The sequence below is a fragment of the Drosophila eugracilis genome, unplaced genomic scaffold (genome assembly GCF_018153835.1).
Source record: "Drosophila eugracilis isolate 14026-0451.02 unplaced genomic scaffold, ASM1815383v1 contig_575, whole genome shotgun sequence".
Taxonomy (NCBI): Eukaryota; Metazoa; Arthropoda; class Insecta; order Diptera; family Drosophilidae; genus Drosophila; species Drosophila eugracilis.
The window spans coordinates 457,283-472,349 of record NW_024573454.1 but is presented as its reverse complement, the minus strand read 5'-3'; the positions used below and the strand labels follow the sequence as shown (position 1 = coordinate 472,349).

Here is a 15,067-nt window from a genome sequence, read left to right as displayed (position 1 = left end):
AGCGGCTGCCAAATTCCGATGGCGAGATGTCGGGAGATGGCGATGGGTCTGGTGAGATGGCAGCATGCAAATTGCGAATTGCAAGGGGGCCAACGCACAAATCGAGTTGTCGTAAAATTAGCACTTAATGCTTTAATTAATTACTGAGACGTGCGATGCGGGAATCGAGCTGAAGTTGCTGCTGTCCCAATGTCCTGATGATTGTTGTTGCTGGTTGTTGGTTTGGTTGGCTGTTGTTTGTTTGGTTGCTGTTGTGTGTGCGGGGCATTTAATGCATTTCGCATTTATTTATGGCCATTGGATGCGCGTAACTCAACGATTCCCTCGCCTTGCAGCCCGATGTCTCATGTTCGGGCCACGTCAAGTGTCAGGCCATTTCACCAGAATGCCAGAAAGCCAGCCAATCCGAAAATACAAAAGACAAAAATATATCCGCAATGCGAACAGATATTCATTGGGCATCTCTTGCAAATATTTCACACTTTCACAAAAGGCCAAATCGTTCTGGCCCTGGCACCTCACTTCGCTTTTTTTTTCCTGGCTTTATGAATGGATTGTGTTTTTGGCGGGGTTTTCAGAAGAGTACACAAAAGATTTTGCGGTTGCAGTTGTATATTTTCTTATCTGTTGACTTGAACAAGCTGCAATTTGGTTAACAGAAAGTCTTGCAGTGACCTGAATTCGGGAGTACATTGTTTTGTCAAGTGAAAGAAGTTATGAAGAAAAATGTTGAAGGTTTCTAAAATAATAATGTATAGTTTGATCTTTAATTATATGTACCTATGTATATAAGAAATACTATTTAATGTCGTATACATACATATATATATTGGTGTCATAATTCCCTTAAGTCTTTCCCAATACCTTAGAACTGCTACCAAATCAGATCATATCCTTCTACACACCTTTACAACAGTGGTGCTCAACGCCTATGCTTTGAGTGCTCATTTGTTTGTGTAAATTCTCTCTGCATATGGACTTGCTCTCTCATAAGCTTTGAGCGTTCGCTGCGCTATTCCACTAACAATTTTTCGTTTTCCTCTTTCCCTCTCATTTCGCCGCCAACTGTAATATAATTTGTTTTTGTTTCTTCCTCGATCTCGAAATTTTTCGTTTTCCTCTTTTCGCCTCATTCTGTCACTAACTGTAAAATATTTTGTTCTTGTTTTTTTCCTGGATCATCCTCAAACACTTGCACTGAAATTTATTTTGTATAACTTCTTTTTGCACTTAAGAGTTAATTTCGCAGTGGAACTGGCAAACAGTTTATTTTTCCCTCAGTGCACAGCTGCAAACCAATAAGAACAGTCACATCATATGTACATATATGCACGTTTTCTTACATTTGTGTTAGTAAATGCTCTGCCGTAAGACGAATATACATATGCACCCCTGCTTTACACTGTTCAATTAATGAACCATTCACACTCGTCTATCCTTTGATGAAAAACGCATCTCATTTCGTCTATCAGCTCGATTGTCACATGATTAATGCCAAACGTGAGATATATACCTGTGTGCGAGAGGCTGTTCCACGCCCCTTTTGGCCATGACTTAATGAATGACCGGACGGTCATTCATGAATGAATGATGGATGAATTGATAAAGGCAAATGGCGAAATTGTGTATTTGTTGGCGGCTATTGTGCGGTCCACTCATCTGCGATATGGAAAGCAGGTTCGGTCTTATCTTGTCCCCGTCTTGACCCCAAACTTATTGTCAACATATTGTTATTATAGCCATGTACGAGTATGTGTGTGTGTACGGATACCTCGACATGTGATTCATTCATTTGCCAACCAGTAATGCCCTCGAAAATACAATTTATCTGGCTTGGGGGATTTAGACATTGGCATTATGGGTTCTCGGCCAGACAGAGAGATGCCGAGATTCCGAGATACAAAACCGCATCCGCACCCACCGAAAATCCTTTTCGGCCACTTGACTCATTAGGCCCGTATTGATACGGTGACCACTGCATCATCATCATCATCATCATCATCATCATTGGAATCATCATCCTCGTTCGACGGTTGGATCTTCTGGTGTTTGCATGATTTGCATTAATTTGGCAAATGTTGTCGATACCGGACGCCGACGATAAGCGCTGACACGACCAGATCCATTTGGTCATTAATTAGCCCACCAGCTTTCCATTCCTTAACCCTCCTTTCTGCTGCTGCTTTCTGGCCCACATGAAAGCCATGACATTGCATAATAAATTACCAATTCATTTCAGATTTCGCACGTTCTTCGGCTGCGGCTTTCGCTCCTCCTGTTTTTGGTTTTACACATTTGATTTGCTTTCACGAAATCGAACAAAAAACCGAACAGCGAAATCCGCTAAAGGTTGGTTAATCAACAAGTAAAAGGCATTTCCAACGATGTTCTATTAAAAATTCATTAAAAGATGAGCTATTTTTAGATGGTAACATGTGAGGGAAGTGTAAGTTTTTCCTTGCTATCAGCTTTTTGCGGCAATTGCAGTTTTACTTGATTTTAATATTGCAAGTCTAAAACTTAATTAAAACTTAAATTTACCAAAAAATGTAACTAATTTGGCACTAAAAACATATATTCGTCAATGTTTTCAGGAATATATCATCATAATATGTTTCAGAAAGTGAAAATTAACATCGAAAAGTTCAGCTAATTCCAATTTAAAAGAATTTATGAATATTTTCATCACATATTTCTATTACCATCAATGTTATTATAATAATTTCATATTTCATTAATCTAAATGCAATACAAGTTACCCAATTAAAAGCGTTGAGGGTGACATTCCATACAATTTTTCATAAAAAAGTGCGCTTTTCCCACCCACCAAACACCAAAACTTACCCATGGCAATGAATATAAACGATCTGTACCGCTTCGGAAATTAAATAATTGCCTGGCCCAATCGAATAAAACAAATTGTGATTCATTAGAATATCAGGAAGGAGGAACCATCGCTGACTATGTCAAGTTAATCGGGGCACAGAATATAAAACGAAAGACCACAAGAAATGAAAATTTTGCTAATTAAAGTTAATATTGACAAATGATGGGGCGTTGGCGAATGGACAATGCCGAGATGTCATGTGGAGCCCACTATTTCGCCCTCTTTGCCTGTTTCCAGTCGCCCAGTCTTCCTCTTTCCCTCTCTGCGATGCGCCAAGTGTTGACAGATCTATAGGCTGGGATGCAGGGGAGTCTCGGGGATAATGCACTGGGAGAAAAAAAGGTTTCCTAAGTTTTATATTTAAATAATGGTTACTGTTAATCATGGAAAGTGATGAATGAAAGTTCTAATATTACATCATTAAAATCATTAAATCTGTATAATACTATATATACCACTTTCTCTCAGTGCCTTCAATAGGGAGGAGAGCTCGTGTCGTTGTTGCCGCCTCCGCTGTCGCCGGCGAATGTTGAACGTCGAATCATGTCGATGTCGCGCCGCTCGCGTTCAGATGCGAACGTAAATGATGCATGTTTAATTGCCGGCGCATAAATTTAATTTTTGGACACTCAATGCGAGTGGGTGAGACCAGTCTCCAGACCCCCTACCTCACCCTACCCCTCACTCCCACATTTGCATTGTTTATGGCTGGTTTTCAGGGGGGGTCCCTACAGCAAGTTTTCGGAGGCCTTCTGATTCCGATATGCCTAATCAGTTGCCGCAGTCTGATCCGGCGGGCTCTATAATCTGACAGATCAAGGCTTAAGCGGCAACATCACTAAATTTCCGATTTCGTACAGGCAGTTTTGATTGAAAGTTCTTAAATTTGGGAAAACTTTTCAAAATTAGTGTAAAATTTATAAATATTTTCAAATTTTAAGTTAAAAATTGAGTTTAAATTCCTATTTTTACACAAACACTCCCCAAACTGGCAGCATAATGATCGATTATGCAACATAATGCAACCCAAAAAAGTACCATTAAACCTTTCACCATTCAAGCATAAACTTTACATATTCCTGTTGATGTTTCTGCCCCAAAAAAAAGCAGATGCAACGCAGAAAAATGCACTGCAATTGACACTCGAATGCGTTTTTAATTGTTTGTTTTATTATTGTGCCAAATTAGCACGTCGTTGAGTGGGTGGAAAAAGAGGGAGGAAAATGCTCAAGATAGAGCACTTCAAAGGGCCATTTTTTCTGTGGGGCCGAGCCAAGCTAATGTACCGATATGGGGCGATCGGTCTGGCTATATAGATATATGCCATAAATCATAAAATACAAATTCCTGAAGAAGTAAAAACCATTTTCACTTTTAAGCAAATGCAAACGAAGTTTCTTTCCCCAAAAAAAAAAAGTTTGTTTTCTTTTTTGGGAAGCTCGCCAAGCGTCCAAGTGGGTGGCAACTGAATTAATTTGTGTTTTTCTCTGGGCGCTGCTTTCATCAATTTTATTATTTTCCTTCTCCGGCTTTGGGTTTTATGTTTGCGTGTCGAGCAGAGCGACGCAAAAATAAATAAAAACTTTAAGTACTTTTCGAAATTTTTGTTGTTGTGTAATCTTAAGTAGTGCGGCGTGCACACTCATAAACACTCACACTGATACAGAAAAGCACTCGTACACTAGTACTCACTCCCCTCGTTTCGAATCTCAGCCATTAACAGTCTCAGTCGCGTTTGTATATTGACATATTAATGCAATTAGTCTTTGGGGTCGGACTGTGTGCTAATTATATACGTAGTTCTCTGGGGTTTTTCTGGATTTATGAGTAGTTTCGTGAGGTTTTTAAAACATTTTAAAATTCTATCTTTAAAAACTTAACAAGAAGTAATTAACCTCTGAACTACCTACAGTATTTCTTATGCTAATATACCATAAACAGACTTAACTCAAATACATTTTAAACTAAACAGCTCAAATCTTAAAATTTTTAATGGCTTTTTGCAAAACTCCACCTATCAATTAGCCTTACAACAAAGCTAGCTAATATCAGCCACCCTGCCTTGACTATGAAAGATAATATTTTTTATCAAATTATGAACTCTTAAATTCTGGCTTTCGAGGATCACCCACTGGAAAAATCAACCTTTGGCCATTGTTGCCAAGCAAACACAAATACAAACTCCTCGAAGGCAATTATCCTGCGCAGTTTGTTATTCCCTGATTATGAACCCCCCGACAGCGGCCGTGCCAAAACCAAATTACATGGATCGCAACAAAGGCGAGCCAACCCAATTCCGAGCCATAATTTATGGGATGTACATATATGTATGCTCTATAAAAAAAAATGAATGTACATAGAAATGGGACACTATGCCAACCCATTTCCGCTGTGCGCAGAAGGCTAATCAACATGGAACAACCCCTGAAAAAATATCACAAAAAAATAAATTCTAAAAAATGAAAATGAAGAACCACCCGTGGCGATTTCGGAATCCCAGCATCCTGGCTGTAATCCCAGCTGTAATTCCAACGCTGATCCCGCAACTCTTAAATCATGTTTCTATTTATGTTGTCGCAAGAGATTTGCGTGTTCCCCAACCTCTGACCATATAGCCCTATATGTATATCTCTCATGAATTTTGCTATAAGGAATGTGGATAGTTTTGATCGGGTCTTGGAGAGGTGTTGGTAAGCCGGCTTAAGGATAATACCAGGCGTTATTTTCGTCACCCTCTGAATCGAACTGGTTCTCAAGGGCTGTTTTTTGTTTGAGCGAAAACCCTCAGCTTTCCCTTCCTCTCCTCTTCGATCGATCATCCATTTTAATTAGCAACAGCGTGTCGATAGCATTCACAAACTATCAATTTCACTCACCCTTCAGCGTCTCTTGGTCTATTTACATAAGTTCGAATCACATGTGACGAATCCTGCTGAAGTGCCTCCTGGCCTGGAAAAGGGGGCGTGGCCATTTCGATATGGTTTCAACATTGCCACTGATGGGCATTTCATTTTCGCTTTCCAATCACTCGAGATCCTTGCGACAGCTGCTCGAGTAGGTGGTCTGCAATTGATAAATGTGAAAAGTGGTACATATGGTTTACGGGCTGTGTTCCACAGGGAGTTGACTCCCACTCTTAGTTCTTGGTGATTAAGTAAGTGTGGGATATGGTAATAATCTGAAGTGGTTACTATAGGTGTTAGCAAAAAGGGAAAAGCATTAAAGTTAAATCGTATTTTAAAGGTTTATTAAGGTCTCTTGAACTTAGTTTAACTTTTTCTGCTACTAGTTACCAAAACCCTATCAATTCTAAACTCGTTCAACTTCATAGCTTGTTATTAGTTCACCAAATTGACTTTTCATTTAGCCTTCTTATTATCCCAGAAACAGCCCACTTTAAAAGCAGTTTGTACTCCTTCAACGAACACGTCTCCCGCTGATCAGCAGCTATCATGTTCTCTAAGAGTGTTCCCAGTAATGTTTCTCATTTTGAAGAATGGTAACAAATATCCCCCAAAACCCTTCTCAATACCCATCTTTCAATCATCGGCCCCATTGATGATGATTCATCGCTCGTCTCCGCTGGATGCACTTTAGGAGGCACTCTACAGGATTAACCTCTTCCATGACATCACGTCGCCTTGTTCCCTCGATGATGATGAGTTTCAATTTTGAGTCGGCTTTTGGGTTTTTTTTTTTTAAAGATCATTTCTGAATAATTATTGATCATATTGTTATCCACTCAAATGAGCCCGCAAAGACCTTTCAATTAATGGGTTGGGTTCTGCTTTTCTTTTCGTTTTTTTTTCGAGGCTAACCAAATGCTGTTTTGTTTATCATGGTCTTGCCGCCCCCTGCCCTGCCCTGCCCTCAGCGCAGTTTGCCGTCTGTGTTATTGCATTTTGTAAAGTAAACATTAAACATGCCAAGTGCTGCTGTCGACCGATTGCCACCCACAAATTACACACGTATATAGATACAGTTTAAAAAGTGGGAGTTGGGCGGTTGCGACTGTGACTGCGACTGTGCCACACACACACACAGCTGCACATTATGCAAATATTTACTTTGCGTTGATGAGGCTGATGAACAGGACACCGATGACGACGGTCCATTGATGAAGCCACTCGTGGCCCCTTGGCAAAAATGAAAGGGCAGAAACCGAAAGGAAATATATATCGAGGGTAAAGTGGTGAATGGCAAAAAGTGCTGCACAAATAATGTCATACGGCTGCCTCATTTGCTTTAACCCAACCGACCGAACCCACCCACTGGCCACCCATCCATCCAAAGACAAACCCTTGGCAACCTGCTGCTTCATCTGTGATGTTGCCACTGCATGCGATTTAAGTATCCTTTAAAGGGAAGGGGATATTAGTTAGGGAATAACTTGGAACTTATTGAGGTATCTTTTAAGTCCTTGATTAAGGTTTATCTTCTTTGAAGTTAAAGTTACAGTTAAGCCACATTAATTTTATTTTATTTTAATCTTAATTATAGGTTAAGACTATAAAAGTGCCTTAAAAATGTTCAAAAAACATCTAAAACTTCCTCTAAAGGGTATTCCATAAGTCCAAGCATTTTATATACAATTTTCCACTTGTTTTCCCAGCTAGCTGAAGCAGTTTCTCAAACTGCTGTTAGCATAAATTTCAAAATTAAAATCGCAACGAGGCGACATATGTATGCAGGCGGAAAAGGGGTGGTCCTGCCATTCCCGAACAGAGAGAGGGTGGATACAAAAGTAGTCGGGGGATGCTGAGCTGAGCTGGGCTCACTTTTGAAAAGTAATTATTTCAAGCAAAGGCAAGGCGCCGGGGGTTTTCTAAGCCCTTTTTTTTTCTTTTTGTCTCTTGTTTTTTTTTTTTAGCAGCTGTCACTTTGGCTTGACATTTCGCTGGCTCTCACTCTCTCTCTCTCTCTCTCTTTCTATTTATTCCGCATTTCTCACCTTTTTCAGTTTGCTTGTTTACATGGACAATAATTATAAAAATTTACGTTGCATTGTAATTGTTAGAATAAATCAATGTCAAAGGGAATTCATCTGTATGCAACCCCCTTCTGGTGACTTTTCCCCCTTGCAACCCCTTGAAAACGAACGCCTCCTGGCTCCTGACTGGGTTTTTGTTTCGATTTAATTGCTTGTTAAAGTTGAATTGTGCTGCGATTGCACGTTGCACACATTGCACTTTGCCGGGGAGACTTAATGATGCTGGAATTTGCTGACTTTGTACCTTTTGGTACTCCCCAAGTGTAGGGGAGTGAAAAGTCCGAGGACAGTTTCCTTCGACAAAATCAACTTTGACTTCAACGCTGGCAGACAATTTCCTTGCGGCATATGAGTGCAACAAATTACAGAAATCATTCGAAGGAAAATCCCTACATTTTTTGGGGGAAAACATTTTTGCATTTTTACTCGGACAAAAGCAGTCCCAAATGGGGGCTTCATTAAATGTTGGACTCAAGCCGAGAGCCAAACCAAATTGCACTACGAAAAATGATGATGCCCCCTCTCAATCCAATTGCAAAATGTTTGCCATCGTTTTGGCCAGGCCAAAAAGGAAAAAAATGAAGTAAAAAGAATGGAATTCGGGGACAGACATTTGAAGTATTAAATAATTTGGCGCCATTGTGTTCATACCACACGACCAGCCCTGGAAATTCTGCCATGTTTATATCTCCATCCATGTGCTTCTCCACTTTCAAATTATTTCTTCATTTTCCACACAAATATGCACAAATAATAGAAGAAAAAAACAAGCAGCTGTCGGTGGAGAAGAAAAAGGCGGAGTTGAGAGTGGAAAATGGCACAAGGCATTGTCGTTGTGACTTCCGTGGGATCCTTAGATAAGGATTTGCTGGAATAATCGTAAATAGAAAGGGTATTTCTGATATTACAAGAAGTAGCTATGTGGCATGAGAGGATTCTGAAAGTGTTAGAAGATGTTTAATTTATGATTTACATCATACTATAAACTATATAAAACTAAGATCAAGAACACATCTGAGAGTTCCTCTTTTTCCCCTCAACACTTTATTGTTTTTCCAATCGAAAGACCATCAACACTTCGCCTATGTCCCTTAACATTTAGTTAGTTTTTCTCAGTTTTGTGTTTGCCGTTGTCATTATGTAGTTGTCTGCATTATTTGCCGTTTGATTCTTACAATTTGTGAACCATGTCGGGATGTTTGCATGCAATGACAAAAGGATGATGACAATAATGATGCTGCTGCTGCTGCTGCCAGCCAACTCCTTTGGCATGTTTTTATTTCTAGCAATGCATTCAGCCCTTGTCGTCTAGAATAAACAACGTAATTGCGAGTTTGTGTGGGCGACACAGCAGCATCAACATCAACTGGAACACCAAATACAAGCAACTTCTGCCACCGCAAGAAGAAATGCATCTAAGCTGGCGACAAATAATCCCAAATGGCATAGAATTCTTCGGCATTGATGCTGGGGACGTTACAAGGAAAAAAAGATGCCCATCCGCTGCATCTATATCCATCATAAATGTCAGCTGCTTTACGATCGGGTTGCCCTTTGACTGTTTCGCTGTACGTCTTTGCTTTTGCTTTGGATGGGATGTGGTGAGGCGCTTCAAAAGAAGGCCGGAAAGGCCTCTGATGCATGCAACTTATACAAACACTGGGAACTGGGAACTGGGTACTGAAAACCGGGAACTACGGCAGAACACGCATACAACAATAAAATTTATAGCATAACGTGTATAAAACGGCACGCGGCTCATTCCCGGAACACATGTTGCATCTCCTACAAGCAGCCATCCCATGTTTGCAGGGGGCGACCAAAAACAAGGGCAAGCTCTTCCGCACAGTGGTTGGAAATTGTCAATAAAATGAAGAAAATTTCAATATTTTAGGGTAATTTTAATTAGTTTTTAAAACTCTTTTTAAGTAACTATAATAATTTAAAAAAATTTTAAGATTTTTTCCAAGCATTCTTAAAAATGTAGAATTTTTAAACTAAATTTTTGTTTCTCATTTTCTGGGTTAAAAAGTCTGTTTAAAGTAAAAATCTTTTCATATCTTAGGAAACCCTTGCCCAGACTAAACTTCCTATTCAAGTTAATCACTATTTTCTCTTCAATGTTTGTAAGTTTTATTTTCATTTTGGCCTATTATAAAATTGCCATTGACTGCCATAAACGGAAATAGCTGCAATCTCAACTCTTTTTCAGCCTGAAAGCCAATTAATTGCCTGCTAATCCGAGGACACTGTGCCGAGGAATGTCATTTAGCTGGCTTTGTTTACTTCATAATTTGTTTTTGCGTTGTTGTATTCATCTTTTGAGTTTTCAGTTTTTCGACCACAGAAAAACCTTTCATTTTCCATTTTTTTTTTTTGTCTTTTAGCTGGCACCGCGCTCCGTTTTACGAGCCTATCTGCCAGATTGTTTGGGTCACATTTTATATTTTTGCTATTCTTCTTCCGCCGGCAAGGCCTGTCATTCCCAAACCAACAAACCAACCAACCAACTCCAGCAAAGGAGAAAAAATAAACATTGTTTTTTCCTCTGCCTTGGTTGGGCAATTAAACTGCAGTTTGGTTGTTAAACATTTATGCCATGCTCTCGACTTTTTGACTTGACTTGACTTTCGGTCTGAGTGATTTGTTGTATGTATGTATGAGAGAGTATACAAGGGGGCTATTTTGCGGTGAGGAGGCGTGGCTGTAAGAGAAAAATGCAACAACTTTGTTGGCCGACCAGTGATCAAGTTGTCAAACATTTTTAAACTCCCCCATGTAACACGGCACTCGAAAGATACGAAAAAATTGCATGTACAAATTCCATTTGAATTGTTTTGCAAATTTCATTTGGCTTCTGCAGGAGGGTGGGTGGAAACTGCAAGAGGTTAGAGGTTTATATCCCATAGACAGCTGGCTACCATAACGGACATCCGGCTAATGCGATCCTATTCCATTTCTGGTTCCGGTTTTTACGCTTGCGCACGATTTTCGCAACATTTTCTCTTCGCTCGAGTGCTTCGATGTACTCGAAAAGTGTTCCCAAAAATTGAACTGCAGTCGCATGTCCAGTGCCCCTATTTCACATGGATTACACGGAAATAATGGCGCATAAATCCGGCAATGGGAATGCCACGGCAAAATGCAATTCAATGGCCGTTGATTGCCGGTTTTTGCACATTTCTGGTGGCCAAAGGGTCGTCCGACCGCTGAGAGTCCTTCTGTGGACTTTGGAGTGGGTAAGGGGGGTGGAAATCGAGTGGTCAGGCAGGGGATGACAATAACAATGGTGGCGCATAGGTGATCATGGATGCGTAATTGTTTATTGGTTTTGCGTTAAGAATTTGTTGTGAAGAAAACTGTGATTGTTTTTCACAATATGGGTCGAGAGGGGGAGATACTCTTTGTGGGGTGAAAAATGTTACACAATTTCCAGGAAAATTCGGTTAATTCGGCATAGTTTTACCTGAGTTTATCTCTTAAAATTCACAAGAAATAACCTTACTAAACAGCTTTCCATTTTCATATTAAAACTTTAACCAAATTTTCCCCCAAAACCTTAAACATAAATCAGAGTCTAGCATAAGTTTGCCGACTGAGTGCCACTGCAGCAGGCTAATTTGTGATTTTAATTTGGTTTATTGCCGCATAGACAGTGCAGAGATGCCAAAAGAAAAGCGGAGTACAGAAAAAAACCAGAGAAAAATATGAGGAAGAGTAGCCGCAGACAGGCTAAAGGCTTTTCGGTTGCCAGGAAAATGCTGCTCTGCAGCTGCTTTGAAGAGCCGCCAAATCCGGAGTTTGAAACCTCCCCGAATCTCTCCCTCCTAGCAAAAATGCGACATTATTTTGTAGTGAAACTGAAGAGGTTGCCGCATGTTGCAGAAAAATGTCGCAGAAAATAGAAACCAAGGTCGCGTGTGGCACGTGATGGGAAAACTGGAGAAGCACACGCACACGTCGATCGGATCACAACATAATCCGGCCCAGAACCAAGGTTATCACTTTGGTAAATATCTCTCCACTCCCTCTCCGGATATCGAATATCAATCAATTGGCTGAGCAATGTCACTCGATTCCCAATGTCATGCTCTAATCACCCAAAAGATTCTCAACACATTTTGCAAATTGCTTTTCAGTTTTCCAAATTCAGTGGGAACGGGGAAACAAGGGAAAGAGCTTCATTTCGAGGGTTACTTGAAGTGCGGGCAATGAGGAAAATATATTACAATTTCACTCTCTATTATTCTTTGTTCTATATGCCCAGACTTGTGAAGGTTATCAGCTTGCCAGATAAGCAACTGCAGTTTGGAATATAATAAAAAAAGAATGAAAATGAAAATTAAGCCTCATATTCTTTCGAAATGTTAGGCGGCTCATGTTTCAACTTTTCAGAGCAGAGACAGCCAGACATCTAGCATCAAATTCCAATTGAAATGAACCATTAAAAACCCAAAACAAAATTGAAGTATAAACAAAGAGTGATTATTGTTGATAAGCAACTAAGATTCTTTAGTTTTTGGTTTAGATGTCCCCTAAGGGTAAAAAAATTAAAATAAATTTTCTTAAAGAGAGAAAACCCAGAGATGTTTACAATTTTCTGGCAACTGAACTTGCCTTAACCTTATTATTTACTTTAATGAAATTAAGCCTCCTGTTTTTATATATAGATTTTCTAATCAGTTTCTATATACATATACTCTCTCGCAGATTGCAAAAAGAGCAGTTTATGGTGCTAAGTTTAAATATTTTTAAGATTACATTCATTTAAGTTCAGCAAGCAGAAACATCAACAACGTGTTAAGATCTCAGCTAAAAATGAAAAAATATATAGTATTTTTTATACTTTTGTTAATTTCACAACAAACTTTGTGTTCCAATGAAAGACTTCAAAGTATAATCGGTGGCTATGGCCTACTAATTGCAGCTAAGGAGCAGGAACTACAGGAACTGGAAGCCCAAATCAACGAAACTTTGAAAATGTTAAACGAAATCAAGTTAAATAACACCGAAGTCTTGGAGCTGGCTCAACTTAGAAGGAACCTTCAGGAAAAAGAGGAAATACTACGAGTCTGCGAAGACAGCCTGAAAAATCAGGCAACCAGCTCAGCATTCTGGAATACACTGAAAGATGTGGTACGACCCAAGGTAGATAAAAAACTAAGTTCTGAAAAAGTGGAAACCAATCAAACTACAACGTGGGAAATTATAAAAAATAATTGGAGGGATATACCCCGCCAGATTGTCATTTATTTTGCTGGGAATGAAGAAACTACGGAAAATACTCCTTAATAAAACGAAAATTGTAATCTAAAAAATATATTTTGTTTAATTTTTATTTAATTTATCATGTAAATGAGTTTCATTTTATGCCTAAGATTTGACGAACTATAAAATATATATAAAATCCGGCATATTTATGAACCGAATCACATTAGCATAAACGTTGTTTTCTCAACCAGCAGCAATCATAACAAGGTTATCCCAAAGACGAGAAGATCCTCAAAACACTTGGCGACATTGACGATGTGTGGTCCAGAAGTCAAAGGATTGGGGAGACTTTTTTCAGAGACCAGACAGCCAGACATCTAGCATCAAATTCCAATTGAAATGAACCATTAAAAACCCAAAACAAACTTGAAGTATAAACAAAGAGTGATTATAGGAGATAAGAGTGAAAACCCTGAAGATGTTTACACTTTCGTGGCAACTGTTCCTTTCTTTACTTTCTTTCTTTGTTCAACTAAAGTCACATATTTTTTATTAATAGATTTTCTTAATCATTTTCTATATATACTCTCTGCAGATTGCAAAGAGCTTTTATGGTGGTAAGTATAAAAATTACATTCATTGTAGTTCATCACGCAGAAGCATCAACAACGTATTCAGATCTCAATTCAAAATGAAAAAATATAGTGTATTCTTTATACTTTTATTAATTTCACAACAATGTTTGTGTTCCAATGAGAGAATGCAAGGTGTAATCGGTTTTTATGGTCTACTAATTGGAGCTAGGGAGCAGGAACTACAAGAGCTGGAATCTAAATTAAACGAAACTTTGAAAAGGATAAATGAAATTAAGAAAAATAACTCCGAGGTCTTACAGTTGGATCAACTTACAAGGAACCTTCAGGAAAAAGAAGAAAAGCTTCGAGTCTGCGAAAAGAATCTCGAAAATCAGGCAACCAGTTCCACCTTCTGGAATATATTGATAGATATGGTACAACCCAAGGATGAAAAACAAGGTTCCAAAGTGAAAGCCCCTTGAGAAACTATAATAAAAATTTGGAGGAATATAACAAAGAACGAAGAAAATAACTATAATACTCCTTAATAAAACGAATTTGTAATCTGAAAAATATATTTTCATTAATTTTTAATGTAAATGAGTTTAATTTTATGCCTAAGATTTGACGAATTCATCGTTTTCCCTGCCCAAAAGCTAGACAAACGCTTTCCTATCTAAGGTCCAGCATATTTATGGACCGAATCGCATCATCATAAACGTTGTTTCCAGATCTCGACCAGCAGCAATCAAAACAAAGCCAACCCAAAGACGAGAAGATGCCCATATATCTACAGGAATATAGGAATGGGCGGTCGCAGTTCTATGCAATTAGAGACAGCGCCCTGATAGATAAAAAAAAAACAGGAAAATACCAAAAAAGATGCGCTCAAACTGTAACAAATATAAATAACAAAGACAAAAAAACGTATTTTGTTAAGCATTTTCTTTTCATTTTTCTTTTATGGCCAGCCCATAAAAGCCACACACAGCCAGCGCCCCTGGATTGAGTCCGAGATGATACCATCATATCCAGCCCAGCACTTGGCGACACTGACGACGTGTGGTCCAAAAAAGTCCAAGTGATTGGGATTGGGGAAATGGGAAACTGAATCCGAATCTGAATCCGAATCCGCATCGGAATTGGAGTCAGACCACAGCTCTGAATTATGAAACACTTTCCGCAGAGAAAAGGAAAAAAGTCGTGCAATAAATAAAACACTTCAAAAGTGCACTTAAGATAACAACGGAAAAAAGCCAAGAGGCTGGGGGAAAATGAGACCAAAGACAAAAGATGTGCCCCAAGAAGTGTGAGATGAGATGAGATGAGTCTCAGAGTCTGGGTAATATGTGGGTCATCTCAGACTCAACAATTTCTGCCTGCGGCTTGCATTTGAAACTGAGA

The 15,067-nt window shown here is 39.1% G+C and overlaps 1 protein-coding gene across 1 annotated transcript; it reads left to right on the top strand.

Annotated features, from left to right (window-relative positions):
• Positions 1 to 12,648: 12,648 nt before the first annotated feature.
• Positions 12,649 to 13,217, top strand: LOC108110904. The gene has a single exon (XM_017220169.2). It carries the CDS (start codon positions 12,696 to 12,698, stop codon positions 13,167 to 13,169), a length of 474 nt encoding a protein of 157 aa, XP_017075658.2. The 5' UTR covers positions 12,649 to 12,695; the 3' UTR covers positions 13,170 to 13,217.
• The last annotated feature ends 1,850 nt before the right edge of the window (positions 13,218 to 15,067 follow it).

Coding starts and splice junctions, on each gene's coding strand:
- LOC108110904 (XM_017220169.2), top strand. CDS start 12,696: ATGAAAAAATATATAGTATTTTTTATACTTTTGTTAATTTCACAACAA.